General features: G+C 36.5%; 2 protein-coding genes across 3 annotated transcripts in view; one reads left to right on the top strand and one right to left on the bottom strand.

Annotated features, from left to right (window-relative positions):
- Window positions 1–25,515, bottom strand: part of LOC141389530 (uncharacterized) — a 1,388,168-nt gene that overhangs the window by 1,281,199 nt on the left and 81,454 nt on the right. The window lies entirely within an intron of this gene.
- Osi16 (DUF1676 domain-containing protein Osi16) lies at window positions 15,226–25,515 on the top strand. 2 transcript variants are annotated; one of them, XM_073961136.1, is made up of 4 exons: window positions 15,226–15,699; window positions 15,787–16,254; window positions 24,779–24,997; window positions 25,074–25,515. In XM_073961136.1, exons 2-4 carry the CDS (start codon window positions 15,933–15,935, stop codon window positions 25,367–25,369), a joined length of 837 nt encoding a protein of 278 aa, XP_073817237.1. In that variant the 5' UTR covers window positions 15,226–15,699; window positions 15,787–15,932; the 3' UTR covers window positions 25,370–25,515. The 2 variants fall into 2 exon arrangements, with proteins under 2 accessions (XP_073817237.1, XP_073817238.1); XM_073961137.1 differs by having other exon boundaries at window positions 15,337–15,699; window positions 15,755–16,254.

The following is a 25,515-nucleotide window of genomic DNA, read 5'->3' on the forward strand; positions in this document are numbered from 1 at the left end:
TATCTTCCAATCTGAGAACTCCCTGTACAACATTACAGCAACATCGGTCAGTAGGAACCGTTATATCGACGCCTCCAAATAATAGTATGCTAAGTCGACTTAGCATGTTTTCAAGTTCTTTACATTTTTACATTTTACGTCCTTTAACTTAAATTCTGTCAAATTTTGGTAATGATCGGTCAATCCGAACAGAAGTTATAAACAAATGTTTACTCAGAATAGTAGTGAAGGTCAAAGAAAACTGTAAACTTTGAGAGCTTCTCCTGCAAAACTCACTTTTCAGACTTAGCATACTACTATTTGGAGGTGTCGATATGGCTATGCCTAAAAGTTTTGTGGATAAGTTTTTGTAATCACTAGAAACCCTAAATTGCAAATTAGAGCTGTTTTGGTCTGAAAACCCCCAAAGTAGCTTTTTCACTCTTTATTTTAAGGTGAGTATCGAAAAAATAAATTGGCTTTATTTAGATTTCGATTGTTTAATTTTTTATTTTCAGATTTTTTAGGATTCTTGAACGGTTTTAAAGAAAGGAGTCGAAGACGATGCGCTTATTTGGGGGTAAGTACAACAACTAATGATTTATTGAAATGCATTTTCCTAATTCTATTCTCTTTCTTTACGGTCACGGTCCATGGAGATTTACATGCTATTTTAATACTTATATTTACAACTAAGTAATCCATACTAAGTTCAAAGTAAAATATGTAAAAATGAAATTAATGAAAATAATAAAATAAGAGTGTCACTGAAATACCGACATAAGGGAATAATACCAAAATATTGACATATGGCGTCAATTTGTCATAGAGAAATTTCTGACACCTTTAAACCTTAAATGACGGACTTATACCCTAGAGTCTAGACCTAGACAGACGGCATCGTTAATTTGCACTAAGAACTGTATTTAATTTCACCCTGACAGACGACAGTTTCTGCATTTACGAAACAGCTAATATAGCCCCCATATATATTTTCGCCCGATTTAAGGCATTTGGCGCAGGAAACACGCTATATATGTCCGATTTCCATGAAATTTGGAATGTGCGACGGTATTTAGTCTAGAAATAAGTGTGCCAAATTATATAGAAATGGATATAGCTCCCATATATATTCTCGGCCGATTTTATGTATTTGATGCACGAAACGCGCTATATACATATGTCCGATTTCAATAAAATTTGGAATGTTTGTTGGGATTTGGCCTTGAAATAAGTGTGCCAAATTATATCGAAATCGGTTCAGATTTGGAAATAGCTACCATATATATTAGGCAGATTTGAGGTATTTGATGCACGAAACACGATATATTTGTCCGATTTCAATGAAGTTTGGAATGTGTGACGGTGGGTAGTCTAGAAATAACTGCGCCAAATCATATCGAAATTGGTTCATATTTGGATATAGCTTCCATATATATATTCGACCGATTTGAGGTATTTGATTCACGAAATACGCTATATATGTCCAATTTTAATGAAATTTGGACTATATAACGGAATTTGGTCTACAAACAAATGTGAAAAATTATATTGAAATCTGTTCTGATTTGGATTTAGCTCCCATATATATTTTGCATATTCCCAGTGGTGTAAGGTATTATATAGTCGGCCCGCCCGACTTTGATCCTTTTCTTACTGGTTTTTAGTTTTCCTTGTGTCTCATAGCATGAATATGCCCTCTCCCTCAGATGAATTAGGCTCTCTTTTACGGTATTGCAATATTGAAATACCTAAATGCCTTTTAAATTCAGTTTGATTTTGTACATTAAGATGTGGACAATGCACGAATTAATTTGAATTAATTTTGCAAATTAACGCTGCCGTCTGTCTAGGGTATAATGCTGTTTTTGTATAAATTTGTAGCAAAAATCCTCACAAAAATGCCGCAAGTCGGGGGCAGCCTTATATTGGGACAATATTAAAACCTACATCTATACTTACAGTTCTCTGCAGAAATGTTGTTTTCCAAAATCGAAGACTAACAGCCTGTTCATGTATGTCGACCGAAAGGTTTTTTGCGCTTCGGAAGTGGAAAAAAATCATTTTCTGTTCATGTAAACGCCTTCGAAACGAAAATCTATGCGACCGACAAGCCATACGAAATAACACGTAAACGTACACGTTTCCATTAAATTTGTGTTTATGTATTTCGAAAGGACTGTCTCTTATAGAAAGAGAATGTCAAAATCACTCACTTGCTTTGTAGCTGCCGAGTAGAACGTAAACTCGCGAATAACACCGACAATCTTAAAACAAATTTATGCAACACAATCTTGAAACAAAATAAAAATTTTATAGACACGTTTTAATGGCGCTTTCATTCCTTATTTTGAAGAAATCAATAAAATAAAATAATTCAAAATACCGACACATTTTATTTTTCAAACAAAACAAATCACACATTTTCCAATGTTTGTATGCATATGTGGATTTTGTTTTCATTTCTCGTTTGGCTCTCATTTATGGAACATAGTTGTACAAATGTACATTCAAATTAGTAGTATTTCGCATAGGATACGTAACGGCAGTCGCACGATAGTTTGCGAAATACTTGAACGCATTTTTAGACGGAAGTGAGTGACTGCTTTCCTTTCGTACAGGTTTCCGTGCGACATACATGAACAGGCGGTAAATACCAAATTTCACTCAATTCGGTTGGATAATTAGACTAAAACCAATAAAATCCCGAAAATTAAAAATTTGATATTTTTCCCCCTTTTTAACCAAATACAACAACATCACATGAAATAATATCGTATTTTGTTAATATCATAATATCTAATATACCGAACCTTATTACTACGATTACCACAGCCTAGTTAATTGTCCCATCCCACTACAATGTCGAGAATTTCTGTGGTAAGAGCTTCGTTAATTTTCTCTGTTCTGCTGCTGCGTAAAAATGTGGTGGAAAGAAATAACAAAAAAACTATGAGTGGTTTTTTTACTAATTAAAACAACATCCCAATTCAAGATTAATGACAACTCTCTGCTCGTTAATGAAGCTATTTGTTTACCAGCATGGAAAATATTAAAAAACAAGTAAAAAAGTATCAGTCGGCTTTGCCGCCAGAGATATACCCTCAGCCTATGTGAATTGAAACTTTCATCTACGTACAGATCGAATGAATTTAGAAATTTTTGGCCTTTTTGGACATTTGAACTTGCAGAGAAAAATGTGGATTTGAACTAAACTTCAAAAGTGTTACGGAGGAGGTGCTTAAAGGAATGGACCGACATAGTCCATTATGGAAGTGGATCTTATTCTGAGAGTCATACCTTTTCGATAGATATCGCGCCCACTGGTCAATTCATTGGGTCATCGTATATGTTTTGAACAGTATTCCAGGAAACATGAATTTATCCACTGAAAACATAATGTCGCTGTGAACAGGACCACAACGAACAGCATCGGTATACATTTCCAAAGGATTTTCGAACAGACCATAAACTGCACTTAGACAGATGTTGAACTTTTGTGGGGGAGGTACCCTAAGGAGAGGACCGAAATGCGCCATTTTAGAAGTTAAACCAAAATATTAGGAGATTCAAAGTTTGGACCAAATTTGTTGCCCCGTTCAAGAGATATCGTGCATACCATTTTTCTGACTTTTTAAAAGTTGTTGGGAAGTACCAGAAATTGTGGACCGGTTTTGTCCATCTTCGAACAGAAACTAAATTTGGACAAAATATGACGAAGGCCAAATTTTGGACCAAATCGGTTGATCAGTTCGAGAATTATCGTGTTCTCTATCCACTACATATGGTACCATAGGGGGTTTAACACCTTTCTGGCTGTTTTCTCAAGAAGTATGAAAAAACTTTTACCGTCGTAATGGAGGTAGCGAATGCAAATCGCTTCAACAAAAAAGTGATTCGAGAGCAGGTCTTAAAGTGAACTTATCCGAAATTGTGTGTGAGAGGTACCAGAAGGAGTAGACAAATATAGTCCACATTCGAACCTGATCTATATCTGGTAGATATATTAGGATGTGCATAGTATGGATTACATCGGTCACTCCCTTCAAGAGTTACCGTGCGCATAATTTTTCCGAACATTTTTGAACTTTTGTGGGGGAGGTACCTGAAGGAGTGGACCGATATGGCTTATCTTCGAATTTAAAATATATTTGGACAAAATATTACGAGGGCCAAATTTTGGACCGAATCGGCAGAACCGTTCGAGAGTTATATTGCGCTCCATCCACTGCACACGGTGTTATAGGGGCTTTTTGCAACTTTCAGGCTATTTTCTCAGGAAGTATGGACTTGCCCCTGATGAAACTTGTACCGTCGTATGGGGGGCAATGAATACAAGTTTTTGCAACAAAAATCAAAGCGATTCGAGATCAGGTCCTAAACTGAACTTATCCGAAATTTTGTGTGGGAGGTACCCGAAGAAGTGAACCGATTGAGTCCATTTTGGAACCTCATCTAAGTTTAGTAGAAATTTCACGATGTGCAAAGTATGGATAAAATGGGTTACTTCCTTCAAGAGTTATCGTGCGCTCAAATTTTCCGAACATTTTCGAACTTTTGTGGGGGAGGTACCGGAAGGAGTGGACCGATATAGCCCATCTTCGAACTTAAATTAAGTTTGGACGAAATATTACGAAAGCCAAATTTTGGATCGAATCGGTTGATCCGTTCGAGAGTTATCGTGCGCTCCAGCCAGCCAGACAGACAGACGGACGGACATTGCCCAATCGACTCCAAATTGTCTGAAACACATTTCGTCCAAACATACTTGAGGTCTAAAACCATTATTTCGATTTGGCACATTTTGCCCGTATGAAAGTGTATATACCCTCGTTAGCATAAATGCTGAGGGTATAAATAGGGTAAACCAATAACAAGGTACTGTAATTGGTATAATATTTTTTATCATCTTCCATTTGGGCTAAATATTAAATTGCGAGAAATAAAACTGATTGAGAAATATAACAGATTCGGGTTTGTAGCATCAATCTTATTTGAGTGGAATGGACATCAAAAAAATTTTCTCTTGTCTCGTTGTACATTTTTATACCCTCCACTATAATATGGGGGTATACATAATTAAATTTGTATACCCCCCATATTATAGTGGAGGGTATAAAAATGTACAACGAGACAAGAGACAATTTTTGTGACTTCCATTTAATACTTGGTAGGTTATTTGGCTCGGATGCACAGTCATATAATTCCCGAGCTGTAGTTATTTCATCCTCAGTTTAGTTAGTTTATTATCCGGCTGTTAAAATAACTTCTAATCCACTCCTTTTTTACGATGTTTAAGATAAGATCCTAAATAAAACAACAAAACAAATGTTAAAAAAGTGAATTTTTAAATTTTTTGGTAAAATAACAATTATTTCACATTGGTATAAAAGAAAAATTGTATTGAACAATTAAAAACAAAATTAGAAAAAATAGTCATTATTCGAATCCCACTACCAAATAGGAATTAAAATTTTTGTAATTGATCGTAGTTTAATATAAAAAATTTCACTTGAATCGCAAAAATTGCATACGAACCCAATGTGCACAAATGTTTTCTATTTTTTATTAGACAGCTGATAATTTGTTGATAATTTTATTTGGACCAATATTAAAAAAGTTATGAATAGTTCTTTATATAAAGTTTTATAGAATTAGACTTTTTCAAGGCGTTTCCCTTTAACCTTTAGTCAAAAAAAAAAAAAAATCTGAAAATATCACCACATCATCATCACCACAGCAAAAATAAAGGAAATCAAAAACTTCATTTTGAAAATGTGTCCGATTTTACTCAGAAATTCCCATATATTCTTGATCAGCATAAAATTCTAAATCGAATAGCCATGTCCGCTGTCTGTCCGTCCATCAGCCTGTTGAAATCAAGATACAGCAATTTTTAAGATAGAGCTTTATAATTTGGAGAACAACTTTCTATTACTCCTCGGATGTTTGGTATTGAAAATGGGCTATATTGCTCAACGTTTTGATGTAGCCCTCATAGAACTGTACCTCCCGATTTTCGGTATTTTAAACGTTTAAGCCTTTAGGCTGATATTTGGTATTAACTCTTCATTGCGGGTGCAAAAATTTCCACATGAAAGTTGTCAGTATAGGTCCATGTTTTGTAATAGCCCCCATAGAACGGTACGTCGCGATTTTTGGCATTTTAAAGGTTTTAGCTTCAATATCCCACCGTAGGGGGTATACAACTTTCGATCTACAAATTTACCTCTAGATTTTCAGTATTTTGAAGGCTGAAATTTTTCATTTAGCATTCATTGAGGCTACAAAACTTTCCGCCTGAAATTTGTCTGCATAGGTCCACGTCTTTATATAGCGCCCATAGAACAGTTCCTACCGATTTTCTGTTTTTTGAAGGTTGTCCCTTCAATATACCACCGAAATAGCTTAAATTTGGTATTAAGTCCTCATTGGGGGTATTAAAACTGAAATTTTACGGTATATGTCCACGCCTTTACATAGCCCCCATAGAACGGTACCGCTCGATTTTCGGTATTTTGAAGGTATCAGACAATACCAACGGGTACCTCCTTCCAAAAAGTTTAACATTTTCTTTCCAGTTTAGTTTGCGGGTTGTTCGAGGATAGCTTTGAAATTCTTACCAAGACTATTTTGTGGTCCATTTGATAACGATATGTGTTTTATGTTATTCGTGAGCACGACCATACTTCTCGGCATAATGACTCGAAAGCCCAACAAAATCGTGCTATGACCAACTGAAATGGCTGGTGGCACCTGATGGGAAATTCCTTGAATTTTATGGTATTTTTTTTATGGGTCTTGCATTGTAATATTCATTCGAATTTCGTTACCTTGTACCTGTAAATGAAAAAAGTTCAGACGCATTTTTGTTGCTCGAAAACAGATGATCCACAATGTGGTAAGGATATTATACGTTTGTTTTTTCCGAAAATGCATGTAACACCGCGAAATAATCGTCGTAGACCCCCCATGTGGTATATATGTGTCCGTCCGTCCATTAAAAATTGTAATCAAACTCCAGGCCGCAATTATGTACTTATTGTCACGAAATTTTGTGTGGAGGTTTCTACCAGAATAGGAACGATTAGTTTTTGGTAGTGATCGTGAAATGGAAAAGGGTGAAATGGACCAAAAATAAAATTTTTATCCGATTTTGTAGCGGTTCTGTAAATTTTAAGTAAGATTTGGGCTTACGACAAAGAAGAAGCTTGCAATATAACATGATGCTCAGATAATATTTAGCGGGTGAAATGGACCAAAACTTTTGTGTGAAAATTACTAAAATGTTTAGTATTTCTTTATTTCTGGAAGATATGTTGCACCCACGTAATTCATATTTAGAAGAGGAACTCTTGACTTTTCTATTGATGCCAACTAAGCTCACGTACGTGGTCAGATTGCATAGTTACAGCCTAGAATATATAGGGCTCACACAGTTTTAATTATGTGTTATATTTTAATACTGACACATTTTTGCACGAAGTAAGATGTTTGGCCAAGGAAAATGCCAATAATTTTGAAAAATGATCGGATAGTATTTTGTTATTGACCATTGTAGAAAAAATATTCAAATTTAACTTTTGGTCCGCGGAAAGGGAATAATAAAATACATTAAAAAAAATATATAAAAAATATATAAAAATATATATATAAATATCTTTCTTATATCAATTCTTCAAACCAATATTGACCCAGATACCAAAATTCTATATTTTAGCAAATACCAAAGAGTACCACATTTAGTACTATTCGTACACATAAGTACGAATTTCGGGAACTAACACCATATTTCAGGATTTCAATTCTATCTGTCCACCCAAATCCTAACTGTACCAATTGTATTAACAATTAGTACTTTTTGTACACTAAAGTATAAATTTCTCAATCCTACACTCCAACTGTACTCGTAATTTTAAATCCCTATCTATTCACCAAAATCGAATTTCCAGTATTGCCTCCTCCAATAGTATTCTTAATTTTCAGGACTCCAGCTCTATACGTTCACATAAATTCAAATTGTACAAAATGTAGTACCATTTAGTACTCTTCGTATCTCTAAGTAAGAATTTCCAAAACTACCTCAATTCTACATTCCAACAGTAATCTTAATTCCAAATTTCAGGATTCCTATTCTATCGGTTCGTCCAAATCCAAATTGTAATTGTACAAATAGTACACATTTCCATAATAACTTCCTTATATCAACCCTACTTCTCAAGCTTGATTCTCATTCGAATTTCAAACCTTTAGTTCTATCCGTTCACTTCTTACCAAATGGTACCAAATTTAGTAAATGTTTGTACTCTCGTACACATCTATTCTTCAATCCTTCAGTGAGGTTCAATCCAAATTTCAAATTCCAGTTCTACCTGTTCGCCAAATACAAATGGACTATATTTAGTACCTTTTCGTGCCGTTCTAGTAAGAATTTCCAAAAGCCCAGCCATATTTGACACATCGGACCAAGAGTGACCCTAGCTTTAGTCGTTTAGCCTGTGACGTAGGGGATGGAAGATACCAATGAACGGTCCTGACCGGCTTTAACATGGCAAAGCCTAGGATTTATCTTGGTCCCTCTTTCATCTCAAGTCGACACTGACCTCCCCGTGGTGTCACCTGGAAAGCTTTTTTCAAAAATTATTTTTTGTTGCACGAATGAATAAATATAAGCCTACTAATAACTATAATAATGTTTGTTTCATTCAAATATTGAAAAAGGTCATGCACAAACCACTTTGAAAAATTTTAAATTTTTTGTTAAAAAATTATATCTTTAAATAAAAGCGTTTACGACATTTTTACGATTCTTAGAATTGAAGAAAATTAGTGAGAAATAAATGTTATGTCAGTTTAATTATCTCATGTGACTCTAAAGTTTAATTTCAACTGTATATCTGCTTACAGTGACTTCAAACTTGACTTGTCCATAATTTTGATAAATTCAAATTGTAAAATCATTTTGTGCGTGAGGTTTTTTCACCGAATCACCTTATAATTATGATTTTATGTAATCTTATGGCAAAACTCATCACGCTATGATACAGGGATATGAGGTTGTAAAAAAGTCATAACCCTAGTTCGCACTCTTTATAGAGAAGGTGCAGTTTACGTATTGGCAGATGTACTTGAAAAGTACAAGGCCGACATTACTGCCATACAGGAAATACGATGGATTGGGAAAGGCGTCACAACAAAACCTAAAGATGACGCACTGTATTATAGCTCCCATGACATAAAGCATGAGTTTGGTTGCGGATTTGTAGTTGGTCGGAGGTTAAAACATCTGGTCTCCAGTTTCACCCCAGTAAATGAAAGACTCGCTGCAATTCGATTAAAAGCAAAATTTTTCAACATCAGCGTTATTTGCGCTCATTCTCCCACTGAAGACAAGGACGAACGGACCAAAGATATATATTACGAGCGCTTGGAAGAAACTTATGACCGTTGCCCTGTCCATAACATTAAAATTATTCTAGGCGATTTTAAGCCAATGGCCCAACAGTCGGGAAATTCAGCCTCCACAGTGAAACATCTGACAATGGTATGAGGCTGATAGACTTTGCAACTGCAAAAAACATGGTAGTTAGCAGTACCAGATTTAAGTATCTCGATATTCATAAGGGTACATGGCTGTCTCCAGATCAAAGAACAAGTAATCAAATTGATCATGTTGTGATAGATGGAATACATTCATCGAGCGTGTTGGATGTATGATCGTTCCGAGGAGCAAACATAGATTCGGTATCATGTTGCAGCAAGGGTACATACGTATCCGTATAAACGTTGCAAATAAAGCACGAACGGATACAACGCGGAAGTTGGACATCGGTAAGCTGCAAACACAACACATAGCCACAGCATATTCCACTCAACTGGCCCAACTGCTTAATCAAAGCACTCCTCGTGCCGATAACATGACAAAATATTCCCCACTCCATGCAAACAGCCCCAAAATCCATACTTGGATACCAGAGACCTCCACCAAGGTATGACCAGGAGTGTCGTGCTGCTACAGAAGAGAAAAATGAGGCATATAGGGGTACTCTACAATCAGTGGTAACGCGTAGCGCACGAGAGAGGTATCGGGAGAAAAGGAGAGAGGAGAAACGTCTTTTCCACAGGAAAAAGAGAGCCAGAATGAAGTCCGAAAGTTCTACCAAGTGAGTGAAACATCAAACAGATCACTTTGATACAGGCACAACCTCCTGTAGAGACCAGCAAAGGTAATTTGGTAACTGATACAGATAGTGTGCTCGGGATATGGAAAGGACATTTCTCCAAACTGTTGGTATCCGATAGTAGCGAAGACGGCGAAGATACCACAGATCCAATCCCAGAAGATGGTATTGAACGTATACCGCCCAGCCAAGATGAGGTAAAAACAGCAATAAGTCGGCTGAAGAATAACAATGCAGCAGGAGCCGATGGCTTACCAGCCGAGCTGTTTAAAACCGGAGGCGACACGCTGATAAGGTGTATTCATCAGCTAGTTAACACCATCTGGCAGGAAGAATGAGTACCCGACGATTGGAACCTGATCATCCTGTGCCCCGTCCATACGAAAGGAGATAAGACTGTATGCTCTAACTATAGGCATAAGTCTTCTCCCTATTGCCCACAAGATAGTGTCAGGGATAATGTGCGAACGAATTAAGCCTATGGTCAAATCCAGCATTGACCCGATATTTACCCGGCGGAAAATCCTGGAGAAGACCCATTAGATGCAGATCGACACTTACCACCTTTTTGTTGATTACAAAGCAGCCTTCGACAACCCCCTACGTTCAAAGGTATTCCAAGCCATGTCGGAATTTGGTATCCCTGCAGAGCTCATCCGGCTTTGTAGAATGACATTAACTGATACTCGATCGTCAGTTAAAATAGGAATGAACCTCTCCGAAGAGTTTGGTACCAAAAGAGGTTTCAGACAAGGTGATGGACTCTGGTGTGATTTTTTCAACATTCTGCTGGAAAAGGTTATACGAGATGCTAAGGTGAAAAGAAGTGGCACAATATATACAAACAGCTATATGTTACTTGCTTATGCCGATGACATTGACATCATAGGTCGATCGGTAAAGGAAGTAACTGACACCTTTGAAAAATTCGAAAGGGAATCTGCTAAAGTGGTTCTGGCGGTAAACGGCGAGAAGACAAAGTTAATGGTGTCGTCGCACAATGCGCCCATAGAGATCGTGCCAACTGTTGACGTTGGTTCCTATAATCTTGAGGTAGTAGGGGACTTCGTCTACCTCGGCACCGCCGTAAACACAACCAACAACATCAGTTGTTAAATACGAAGAAGAATAGTGTTGGCCAACAGCTGCTACTTCTGAGTAAGCAGTTTAGGAATAAAACCACATCTCATCAAACAAAAAACAACGCTTTACAAAACACTGATACTACCCGTGCTGATGTATGGTTCCGAAGCCTGGGTACTTGCGCAAGCGGACAAGGCAGTGCTTGGTGTGTTTGAGAGAAAATTCTTCGAAAGATCTATGGACCAATCTGCGTTGACGGTGAATATCGACGTCGTATTAACCACGAGATGTATCTGCTATACAACGACATCAGTATAGATCAACGTTTCGAGATGAAACGATTGCGTTGGCTAGGCCATATCATAAGAATGAGCGATGATGAACCCGCTAAAAAGGCGTATAAATGCGGGCCGCATCGCGGTGCACTTTGGCAGGCCAAAGAATAGATAGCGCAAACAAGTGTATGAAGAGATGACAAGGCGCGGTATTGCAGAAAGCGAAGCACTAAACAGAGAGAGTTGGAGATCTTTTCTTAGTTCGGCTTATGAAAAAACGTTCTGTAATGGGCCAGTTAAATAAGTACCCAGCAAAATGTTCGATGCCAAAGATGCCATTCAATCATGGGTGAAAGTGATCTGGCATGTCATCTTTTTAGCATCTTCATCGATGAATTTTATATGAACGTGGACCCCAAAAGATGCTACTCATTTTTGGATCCAATGCATATCATTACACCAATGCTTTGGCATGTCATTTCCACCAATGCTTTGACATGTCATTTCCGTCAATGCTTTGACATGTCATTTTCACCAATCCTTTGCAATGACATTCTCATTACGACGAGAGTTTTAACAACGTGGGTTGTGATTTCGAGTCTCCGACAACATCAAGCCTATTGCAAATAATTAATCTTATATATTTAGAAAAATTTTTATAAATAAAAACACAAAATTCATCTTTATTCGATTGATGGAATGGGTTCAAATGCTGATGAAAGATCGGATTTTTTCACGACTTCCTTTGCATTGGTTCAAATGCTAATGAAAAGATCGGAACTTTCACGACTTCGTTTGAACCAATGCAAAGGATGCCATGAAATCACGTCATCGCATGAAACCCCTTCCTTCAAATTTTGCTGGGTAAGTTTATCCTGTGTGTCGATTATTAGTCTCAGCAACAGGGTTTCGGAGTCGAGGTATTTTTGGTTCGACTCCGACTCCGACTCCAGGCGAGTTTTTTTCACGACTCCGACTCCGACTCAGACTCCGCGTCGACTCCGAGAGTGAATTCCTATAGCACTAAAAATTAATAAAATGTGCACAATTTTTTAACTTTTTCCTATATTTTGGCCTATATAGGCTAATGTGTTAGTTTTTCCTTACTCGGATCGAAAACTAATAAACCAATTGACATATATTTTTGTGGCCGATTTCGAGAAAGACAAGGTTTATATGCTGCCTACAAAATAAAATAAATTGTTCCCATCTAACGCTCATACTGAGGCAATATTGTTCCGATTGACTTAAAAATTTGACCATGCTATTTATACTTTCAACTTTTTTCTGAAATTTATAAATAGGGATCACCCCTTATACCAAAATTCAGCGCTCACATTTTGAACTTTTGTGTGGAGTGGATAATTTTATTGAAATATTTGAGATATATTGTGTACACCACTCAGCACGTAGGCGGATGGATGTTTCCTGGAACTGAAAAATTAGCAAACGATGAGATTTCGTGCATGAAAATATACTACGAAAATGTTGCTAGGAAAATTTTATGTAGGGTCGGTTCACTAGGACAAGAAATCGATGTTGTCATGTTTTTATTGTCCTTTATCGCTTTTACCCGATCCTTTCTCATGCAAACTCTATGATTATGTATTTCATTGAATTTCGTATATGCAATTGATTGTGCAGAAAACTCGGACAGATTCTGTTATTGAATATCTAAATCTAAAGCCCTCATTGAGTATTTAATGAATCCTAGATGAAAGATTCGCCGTTTGTCAGACTTCTGAGTTATGGCGTGATGAATCTGTCGTTAACCAACATTTATGATGCCTAATTCAGAAGCGCAACCATATGAATTTGATATATAGTTAATAGATTATGCAAAATTTACCGAAATACATAAAAATAGGTTTTTTTTTTTGAGAAAGTAACGGGTAAATCTGATAAAGGACAATGAAAACGTGACAATATCGATTTCTTGGATATGGGAAACCTACATATTATTTTCGGTGGAACATTTTTGTAGAAAATTTCATTTTGTTTTACTTTATGAGTTCAAGAACAAAAAGGACATGGAAGAAACTGAGCTAGAAGGACAGCATATTTGACATAAAGGTTCCTCATTCCATTTAACTGAAAACATTCATCTAAAAATGATGAAACAATATCTCCAAACAGAGACATAAAGCTATTTTCTCAATGATTGATGAGGATCAATCAAAAAAATCATTATGTCATGACTCAATGTGTCACATTGTATTCAGTAAGATTTCCCATAGAGACCACAATGTCTTTAATAGAAGACAACGATGACTTCTCATAAAAAACAAGTTGAGAATACCAATAGACCTTTGTGAGAAGACCAGTAAGACTTCTGACGAAAGATGTTAAAGGTCCAATCTTAATACGATTGTCATAGAACTTTACTTTTGTTTGCAAAAATGTAACGAATCAATTGGATCAACAAAATAGGAATGAATAGACTACACTTCAGAGGATAGTAAGTATCCTGTGAATTGTCCTTTAACTTAGTATAATATATAATTTGCATACATATTTTCTTATACCTTTCTTTTAAAATAAATAATGATTTTAAAAGAACGTTCTTGTTCCAAATTTAAGGTTATATATCTATAACGTGGAAAAAATTTTGCCCGGAGTCGGAGTCGAGATATTTTTTTCGACTCAGACTCCGACTCCAGCAAAATTGCTCGACTCCGACTCGTAGACTCCGACTCCGACTCCGAAACCCTGCTCAGCAACATAGATGGTACCTTTCTGAGTAAATTTTAGTACTTTTCGACCCCTTCTAGGACAAATTTCTAAAACCCAGGACTAACCTCACCCAAAATTTCAGGATTCTATACCTTCAGCCTTTTCGCATGCGCATTGGTTGTCGGTCGGTCCGCCACACAAATGATACAATTTTTTAACATGTTAGTACTTTTTGCACCCTTCTAGAGCGAATTTCCAAAAACCCAGCCTTATCGAACACCTTCGCCCCAAGACTAACCATCACCCAAAATTTCAGGATTCTAGCTTTAGTCGTTTCGTCTGGGCGTTGATTATTAGTTGGTCAGCCACACAAATTACACCGTTTTTAGTACATTTTAGTACTTTTCGCACCCTTCTAGGACGATTTTCCAAAAACCCAGCCTTATCGACCACCTTCGCCCCAAGACTAACCACCACCCAAAATGTAAAGATTCTAGCTTCAGCCGTTTCATCTGGGCGGTGTAGATCTTTCAGTCATCATTACTCAACTCTTTTATAAGTATAGATAACTAAATAAATAACATAGCGTGTCGCAATCATATAAAATAAATTCCATGGAAAACAGTGCGCTTTACTTTTGCATCTCGGATTCTCCTTAATTGACATGTTCTCATAAAAAAATAGTAAATAATTCTATATATCACCTCTATTGAATTAATGTATTTCTTTGGCTGCTTCGGGGTTAACTCCGCCTATTTTTAAATTTAAAATAAAACAATTCCATGTAGAAAAACAAAATTAAACAATTTAAAATTGTCCAAATTTAGTTACTTTTTTTAGTCAATGAGAAGAATTATTAAATTGAGAATTATTAAATTATTAAAGCCTGCCATTGTTCGAGAGTATTATATAATGAAAATTTCATAATACTATGCCTGGCCAGTTATTATATTTTGCAATAGTATTTTCTCTTTCGTGACAATCAACTTATTCTAGGGTCAAAATGACTAGCGACACAATGCCATTGTCGTCGCAAAGACCAAACGTTTATAAAATGTTAGGGTTCAGTATTAATTAGTTTTGCATGAGAGGCTTTTATAAAAATGGAATTTGTTTTTACTTTCATATGGAAATATTTCCATTTTACAGTTTGAGCCGGCCAGCGTCAAGCAGTAGTGAGCGTGTGGGTATTAGCAGCGGATAGATTCCAACTTCTATGGTAATAGTTTTTCCCACTTTTTTCGGGGGAAAGTACTTTTAGGGTGGCTGGCAAATGAAAAAAAACAATTTTACTTTCATTGGAAATACGAAAAATTGTGGTGACGTTTTCTAACCACACTTGACTGAATTTAATATTGAAGCTTTTCTAAACTCTGAGGAAAATGTCGCAACAAAAACTCTTTGCATGGCTTGCTATAGAGGGGATGGTCAGTAACAACGCCAACTCTTAAGTGAGATTCTTCATTTACACAAAGCGAGTGATGAAGAATTGCAGAGAGAGAAAAAATGTAAGATACATTAAAACAATGAAATATCTATTTTGACCACAACATCTCATTAAAGAAAAAAATGTCTTTTCAATGGGTGACTTACAGAAGTAGCAGTGGTCGTGGTCAAATTTGTAGTATAAATGGAAATTGTCATCAAATACCTGACATTAGTTACCAACATAACATCTTGCCCACAACACACACCCGCCTGGAATCATAGAATTGGATAAACTCGAATTAAAAAAAAAAAAATGCAGTCATCATGGAAAACATTGGAATACTTATTTTATTTGGGAATTTTCATTGTTTTGTTGAAATTTTCCGAAAGTGCTAGTATTGATGCTGCAACAACAACATCAACAACCACCGAAAGATCCCTTAAGGAAACTAAACCCAGTGTTAAACAAACCTTGGAGGAGTGTAATACATCATTCAGTTGGATATGTTTGAAAATTGAATTTGTAAAAATTCTAGAATATCTGACGGAGCGAGAGGAGTTACGTTTACTAAATGGAATCAGTTTGGTAAAGGATCCTGAAGCGAAAGAAATTAAGACATCGGAAATAATGGCGGGTAAGTTGGATTTCAATTCTTAAATGTTCTTTTCATTGAAACTTAGGTTTAAGAATAGGAATTCGTATAGCCAATTTAGAAGTTTAGGTGTTCGTCCAACACTAACATACTCAGGTGACCCGAACTAAGAGTAGATTTGTAATCTAATCGGTTATTTATTGGCGTATACTTAAAGACCAATTGCGTCCTCAGCCGCATGATTGATTACATAGAGTATATATACTTTTCTCGATCAGAAATGTGTCTCGCAGAAATCATGGTTTCAGGCCCCATAAATGTTAAGACCTAATACGTTTCAGACAATATGGGCTCGATTTAGCCGTATACCCCCGTCCGTCTATCTATTAAACTGGCTGGTTGGTAACCGATTTGGTCCAAACTTTGTACATCGTTATATTTCTGCCAAGCTAAGATCAAGTTCAGACATGAACTATGAACTATATCGGCCCACTCCTTCTGGTACCACCCAGACTTCAACACAGGCTTCAATTTAAATTCAAACATGCAAAGGTGCAATACTGTAAGTATAAATAAGAGTTCCAAATGCCCAAGTAGGAGTTTCCATGTTTGGTTATTATGTTAGCCAAACCAGTTAACCAAACGATCATCGCAGAGAGGTTGATGTATGGAACTTGGCTAGGTATAATTATAACCTCCACCATAATATGGAGGGTATAGTTAAATTTGTCACTCCGTTTGTAACACATCTAAATATTCGTATATATATTCTTGATCAGCATAAAATTCTAAGTTGAAATAGCCATTTCCGTCTGTCCGTCCTTCCGTCTGTTGAAATCAAGATACAGCTCGCAAGTTTTAAGATAGAGCCTTGTAATTTGGTAAAGAAGTTTCTGTTACTCCTAGGATGTTTGATATTGAAAATGGGCTATTTAGAACGGTACCTTCTGATTTTCGTTGATTTTAGCCGCGAAATGGCTGAAATTTGGTATTTAGTCTTCGTTGGGGGTATAAAACTTTACAGTTGAAATTTGGTACAGGCGTTCTTCATTTAGCCCCCATAGAACGTTGCCTCGCGATTTGCGGTATTTTGAAGTTTTCAGTCTCAATATCCCACCGAAACAACTTTCCACCAGAAATTTGTCTGTATAGGTCCACGTCTTAATATAGCCCCCGCTACCTTCCGATTTTTGCTATTTTGAAGCCACCGAAATGGCTGGAATTTGATATTTAGTATTCGTTGGGTGTATACAGCTTTCCACCAGAAATTTGTCGGTATAGATAAAACGGCACTCACGGATATTCGATCCTTCATATAAAGTTCTAAATTATTGCTAAGAGCTACTAGATAACTGTTTTGATATCTTTTCAAAAGTTGTCATTGTGGTCTAGATTTAGCGGCGAATATTTTCATATTCCTTAGATGGAAGAACAATACTAACAATCTGTTTATGTATGTCGATACGAAAATGTGTATGAATGAAACACATCCAATCTTTAGTTTTCGAAATATTATTTCCTTTGCTTTTGCTTCAAAACAAAAAAATTAAAAACACGCGAGAGTTTGGTAGCATTTCTTTCACATTCATTTTCTTAAACAGGCTGTAAGTCGGCTATGTAGACGCCAAGATCTTACATTCATCCCCATATATTACGATCTCTATGGCATGTGGAAGGTGTGGAATTTCAGAAAGACAGATGTTAAACAACCTCCTTGTTTCTATCTACGTGTTTCGACATCTTGATTTTGACTGACATCCACACATATAATTGATTATCCAACGTTTCAAACACGGACGGATATTTCTCTATGTCCTCGAACAGCTTGGCATAATTGAGGTCGCTCGGTCTGTTCTGGTACAGTGCCCGGCTGCTATTTGTGCATATGGCGTGTAATGGCACTGTGGTGCCGTGTTAGGGATGGGAAAACAGCTTCTAATCATGGGAAGGAATAGTGCCTCTAGAATCTTCCGTACTAGCGACAGGAGAGAAATCGGCCCGTACGATTGCTTCCGGTGCACAGTGGTGGCACTTACATGGGAAGGTGTGACAAAAATACTTCTAGATAATATATCGAACTGAAATTTTTAACAATTGGTCCTCGGGGGCTGGAATCCCTCTAACAAAAATATTGGAGTCCTAGGTCCAAAATTTCGCGTGGTTCCCATGTAGCGAGTCAATCTGAATTGAAGTATTTTACTGTTGCCAACATATTGTTTAACCGAATTCGCTGTAATCGGTGCTAGGCGTTGTTATTCCATAGTAAACCTCTCCGCGAGAAACTGTCAATATTGGTCCATGATATGATTTCTATCTCGATTTTATGTATTTTACAGATATTTAACAAATTCAAAGTTTAGAACAGGATTTTATAAATAAATGTGACATTGGTCCACTTTTGGCCACAGCTTCCATAGGGTTACCATATATTTTTCTGTACTTTATAAGATTTAATCTCCTATTTTCTGCAGAATTACCTGTGATAACGTATTTTTGGTTCTCAGTTCGAGGAAAATTTCCACGTTTTGACGTGTCGCAACATTAGGGTGCCCAAACAAAAAAAATGTTTATTAAAGTGTATACCCCCAAAACCTTTTATTTTTCAATCGCGAGGTTTCAGAGCGGCTCTAAGTTACCATGTTAAAAGAAATCACTAATAGCACAAAAACATTATATTGAACATAAATATAATAAAGGACAATAAAAATAATTTTAAAAATTAAAAAAAAAATATTAATTCAGAAACTAAAAAAGGGAGTTAAACTTTTGGTCATAACTGCCAAAACCGCACATTTCCGCAAAAAGTCTATACAGCTTTGAAATCTACAGGAGCTACACTTCAATTTGGTACTATTGGCCATTTGTGCGAATTTGTGGAAAGTGACTAAAAGTTTAAGGAAATCCATACATCTATATTAAATAACTTCATTTTTATCAATATTACCAATAACCAAAATATTTGGCAACCCTTGCAATTTAGAGGAATTTTCATAACTAGAAAAATGAAGCTTAGGCAATTTACTAAATGATTCAACTTAAGTTAAGGCGTTACAAATAGTCCTTTGTTTCATAAATTGGCTTAGAATATAACTATTTTTTCTCATTATACCCTCAGCCTTTAGGCTAAAGAGGGTATTTACACTTTGATACGACCAAAAATGTGCCTCATCGAAATAATGGTTTTAGACCCCAAGTATGTTTGTATGATATTCGTTTCAGACAATTTTGAGTAGATCTAGCAATGTCCGTCCGTCTGTCTGTCTGTCTGTCTGTCGGTCTGTCTGGCTGGCTGGTGCGCACGATAACTCTCGAATGGATCAATCGATTCGGTTTAAATTTTGGGTATCGAAATATTTTGTCCATATTCGATTTAAGTTCGAAGATGGGCCATATAGGTCCACTCCTTCAGGTACCACCCCCACAAATGTTCAAAAATTGTCGCAAAACTTGTGCGCACGATAACTCTTGCAGGGAATAACCGATTTGGTCCATACTTTGCACATCGTGTAATTTCTACCAAACTTAGATGTGGTTCCAATATGGACTCAATCGGTCCACTCCTTCGGGTACCTCCCACACAAATTTTCAGAAAAGTTCAGTTTAGGACTTTGATTTTTGTTTACGCAAGTTGTATTCGCTGTCCTCTATACGACGATGTAAGTTTCATTAGGGGCAAGTCCATACTTCCTGAGAAAATAGCCTGAAAGTTACAAAAAACCCTATGACACCGTGTGTAGTGGTTGGAGCGCAAGATAACTCTCGAACGGATGAACCGATTCGGTTCAAATTTTGGCTTTCTTAATATTTTGCCCAAACTTAGTTTAAGTTCGAAGCTGGGCTATATCGATCCACTCCTTCCGGTACCTCCCCCACAAAAGTTCGAAAATGTTCGGAAAATTTGTGCTCACGATAACTCTTGAATGAAGTAACCGATTTGGTCCATACTTTGCCCATCGTGAAATGTGTACCAGACTTAGATAAGGTTTCAATATGGACTCAATCGGTCAACTGCTTCGGGTACCTCGCACACAAAATTTCGGAAAAGTTCAGTTTATGGCCATCTCTCGAATCGGTTCGATTTTTGCTTTAGCAACTTGTATTCACTGCCCCCATACGACGGTACATGTTTTATCTGGGGCAAGTCCATACTTCCTGAGAAAATAGACTGAAAGTTGCAAAAAGCCCCTATGACACCGTGTGTAGTGGTTGGAGCGATTCGGTCCAAAATTTGGCTTTCGTAATATTTTGTCCAACTATAGTTTAAATTCGAAGATAAGCCATATCGGTCCACTCCTTCAGGTACCTCCCCCACAAAAGTTTAAAAATGCTCGGAAATATTGTGCGCACGATAACTCTTGAAGGGAGTGACCGATGTAATCCATACTTTGCACATCCTAATATACATACCAGATATAGATCAGTTTCGAATATGGACTATATTTGCCTACTGCTTCTGGTACCTCTCACACAAAATTTCGGATAAGTTCACTTTAAGACCTGATCTCGAATCACTTTGATTTTTGTTGAAGCGATTTGCATTCTCTACCTCCATTACGACGGTAACAGTTTTTTCAGGGGCAAGTCAATATTTCTTGAGAAAACAGCCCGAAAAGTGTAAAAAACCCCTATGTCACCACATGTTGCGGCCGGAGAGCACGATAACTCTCAAACTGTTCAACCGATTTGGTCCGACATTTGGTCTTCGTCATATTATATCCAAACTTAGTTTCATGGGGCAATACCGGTCCACAACTTCCGGTACTACTCCCCAAAATTTAACAAATGCCACTAAAATGCTAGAACGATATCACTTGAATGGAGCAAACAATTTGGTCCAAAATTTGGATCTCCTAATATTTTGTCAAAATTTAGTTTAACTTCTAAAATGGCCCATATCGGTCCTCCCTAAGGGTACATGCCCCTCAAAAGTTCAACATTTGTGTCGTAGTGCAGTTAATTCCTAATGAAGAGACCATAAATACATTCGGTCTGTCCGTAGGTGAAAGTTTCACTTCACATTGGCTGAGGGTATATATCTCTCGGCAAAACCGACTGACACTTTTTTACTTGTTTTTAAATACATTTTTTCAAAATTAGTCATGTTTGTGAGGCGTTTTCTCCTTAAGAACCGCAAAAAATGGCAAAAATAAGTTGAGTTTCGAAAAATTTTGAATGTTTTGAAGCTATTTCCATTTTTAAATTTTTAAAACGACGACAGGAATTTTTTGATTTTTGTCGTTGGGCGCATCCACTGTGCGATGGTCTAGCCAATTTTTTAGTTCATAATCGCTTACTAGCCTGTTGACATAAAAAATAAGATCCCTAACTATTGGCTCATCACACTCATTTGCTAGTTCCGTCACCTCTGCTGGGAAATTTGATATAATTTCTGGTATTTGAGCCGGAAATTCTCTCAGTTCCCGGGGATCTGAAGGACAGGGCAGCGGTGACTGGTAAATTCTCAGAACCCTTCCCAATCAGCTTTAAGAAAGAAGAGTACTGCGGTCAGGGGTTATAATGCCGGGTGGTCTGATAACGGATGATAAGAAGGTGGTCTGAACGAAGGGAAATGTCACAACAGTGATGTCTACAAGCGGTGGCAATCTCATCTTATTCTCGGCAGAGCATCTTCGTTTACTGTGCAAAATATGACTCTATCAATTTGCTTGGTCTTTGTCCAGGTCGGAATGTCGCAATACACAACTATATGTAACAGTTTTTCGCAAAACATCCCTCCGTGGTGCAATGCTATGCATACACATCTTGCGCCCTGAATGTCCGAGTTCTATTCCCATGCCAGGCAACATCACATTTTCCACGGTGGCAAAAATACCCCTAAGGGTCACATTGCTGATATTTCCTGAGTGATTCAGCCCGGAAAAATTTCTCTACAAGTGGTGTCTTAAGACAAGCTATTGAGCTAATATGAATTGGGGTGCACTCATTACTATATGATAAGTGTCCCTTGACCCTATGACATTTTTTACCCATGCTTTTAATTCTGGACGCACAACACTTAAGGCCTTAGTATTACCTAGGCTTACCGTAGTTTTGGCATGCCTGTCCTGGTGGCACACTGAGAACTTATCGATTTGAATCGTTACCATGATCGACTCGTCCCAACTGCAATGTTTGAGCGATCACTGAGTATTGCATTGTTTAAATAAAAATTTTAAACAAAAGTCGACTACTTTATTTTGATCGCTAAGTTACCGAAAAATGTCGTCCTCGTAGAAAGACTCGGGTCCGAGTATTTTCTTTAGGATAGAAATCTGCGATATAGGTACCGTTTTTTGTTTCATTGACTGTTGTAATTTAATTGGCAATTCCAGTGACTATATGTACGTCATTAAATATAGTGCCGCAATGTAATTGTAACTTAGCGATACGAAGCCATATGACAAACCCAGAAAACCATGCACCTGAATTTCGCATGTTTATCCCTCTTGAAGTCGGTAGTGCAATATCGTATATTTATGTATGTATGTTCTATACCACGGTGCTCTTGAATCAAATTTAAATGGAAGGTGCTTACACCTGGAAAGTTTTTGCGGATTCTGAAACTACAATGTGCATAGATGAGAAAAATCAAAAAACAAAAAAAAAATCACCGGAGCGCTTTTTAAATAAATCGCGATTCAAGTTTACATTAGGTTGTTTAGGGGCTGTTTAGGTTTTTGCGATTTTCTTGGAAACCGCAAGTCATATCAAAATGGGAATAAAGGAAATGTTGTAGCTATCAAAATTCCCTACAAGATTGAACTTAATGATAATTTCGTAGGTTTTACAACTTTTGAGATATAGAGGTTGAAATTGGGACAGTTCGAATTTGATTTAATTCTGTATCGTCTCCTTATAAAACAATGTCATGACTGCAATTTCCCAACTTAAACTTATATATCTAAAAAATGATACAACCTAGGAAAAATTACATAAGCCAGTCTTTTCACAGCTATACGATTTTTTCAGGTCCCATGCCTATAAGACTTGCCATATTCAAGCAAAATCGCGAAACCCTAACAAAAAAACCTAAAAATGTAAACTGAGCTTCTTTATCTCAAAAATGGTACAGCCTGAGAACAAATCATAAACACCAATCCTTTAGAGAATTTTCACAGCTACAACATATTCGATACTCTCATTCCGTTTTCAAGCTAAATCCTGAAAACATAAGAAAAAATCTGAAAGTTTGATCTAAAACTCAATATCTTAAAAATGGTAAAACCTAGGAAAATGTCAATCAGTTAGCGATTTATTAAAAAGTCCATCCAGCTATTTTTTCTTGCTTCTGGATTTTTCTCATCTAAAAACATTGCTGTTTCAGAATCCGAAAAATATGTCCCAGGTGTAAGCGAGTTTCATTTAAAGTTAGTTAGGGCGCGCCATACATGACATTGTTTTATAAGGAGGCGATACAGTCAATTCATTGTTCTAATTTTAACTTCTCTATCTCAATAACGGTAAAAATTACGAACATATCATAAAAGACAATTTTGTGGAGAATTTTCATAGCTACAACATTTTTTTAGCTCTAATTCGATAGGACTTGCGGTTTCCAAGCAAAATCGTGAAAACCTAAAAAACGCCTAAAAATGTGAATTTTGACCGCGATTTATTTAAAAATAATACAGCGATTTGTTCTTGTTTTTGGATTTTTCTCATCTATGAACATTGCTGTTTCAGAATTCACAAAGACTTCCCCTGTGTAAGCGGTTTTCATTAAAAGTTGGTTAAGGCGCACTCTTCATGACATTGTTTTATAAGGGGGCGATACAGCCAGTGCATTGTCCCAATTTGAACTTCAATATCTCAAAGCTACAACATTTTCGTCATTCTCATTTTGATAGGACTTGAGGTTTCTAAGCAAAATCGTGAAAACCTAAACAACCCCTAAAAATGTCAACTTGAATCGCGATTTATTTAAAAAGCGCTCTGGCGATTTTTTTCATCTCATCAATGGACATTGTAGTTTTAGAATCCCCAAAAACTTCCCAGGTGTAAGCATCTTCCATTTAAATTTGATTCAAGAGCACCGTGATACATATCGCTTATTTACTCAAAGAGTGATACATCTCAAAAAATCCAGTTTCGAGAAAAACGCGTTTTAAGTTGTCGATCGAAATTTGACTTCGCAACTTAAAAAGATTATTACCCAAAAAATAATATAAGTACTAGTTGTTTGCAAAAATAGGGTCCAATATTTTGCAAACAGATACCAGTGCTAAATTTCTGTACAAGATTGCATGATTTGAAGTGTTTTAGTGCCTCATAAACTCAAAGATCTTTTTTTGTTGATTTATGCTAAGCTCCTAGTAAATGAACTGTATCTCGCTGAGTTTTGCAGATATATGCATGAACATTTTACACAAGATAAAGTACAAGAAATACAAGTAGAAATTACTAACTCACAAAACGCATTTTTTGAGTTATGCCTCTCTTTGAAATAATGAACCATATGTTTCGTATTATTCCATAAATTCAATGAACCTATTATTTATGTATTTATCCTGTGAACTGTTATTTTATTATACTAAATTTGTTATGTCCTCCCCTTCATTCCTTTCAGATGTGGCACGTAGCTATCCAAATGATCCAAATGCTCGCATAAATGGTTTTATTGTTAACAAAATCAATAATTTCTTACAAACACATTATTTACGCTTTAAGCTGATTGACGACAAGACCGTAATGCAAGCCAGATCTTTAGTTGAAACGGGAAGAAAAGATAAATTTGGTAAGAAAGGTGGTCTGGAAATGTTACTGGCAGCCGGTTTAATGATGAAAGGTATGAACCAACAACAACAACTTCATTTCTAAATCTTAAATTAAATTCTAAATTTCATTCTAAACATCACTTACAGGCACCCTCATGGCTATGGGTATGGGTGGCATTGCTTTGATGGCTGGCAAAGCATTAATGGCAGGTCTCATGGCTTTAACTTTGTCCGCTGTAATTGGTTTGAAAAGTTTGGCCAGCGGTGGTGGAAAATCTCACACATATGAAATTGTAACAAAACCAATTTACACGTCAAGTCATTCACACTCCGTGGGACACGATGATGGTCATATGGGCCATAGTGCGAGTGGTTATGGTGGTTATGGACGTTCATTAAATCTGAATTTACCTGCAAGTTTAAAAGAGAAGAAACACGATTAGAACGAGTTTGTATGTAAAGAAATTTAAACTTAAAACTACTGAACTGAATATTTATTTTAATGTAATTTATTTATTTTAATAGACTAAGCAATTTATTTATTTATACACATTTTCAAATGATGAATATACAAAATGGTAAAATATAA

This window comes from Musca autumnalis, unplaced genomic scaffold, assembly GCF_047663935.1.
Source record: "Musca autumnalis isolate F117 unplaced genomic scaffold, ASM4766393v1 scaffold_1, whole genome shotgun sequence".
NCBI classification, from domain to species: Eukaryota; Metazoa; Arthropoda; class Insecta; order Diptera; family Muscidae; genus Musca; species Musca autumnalis.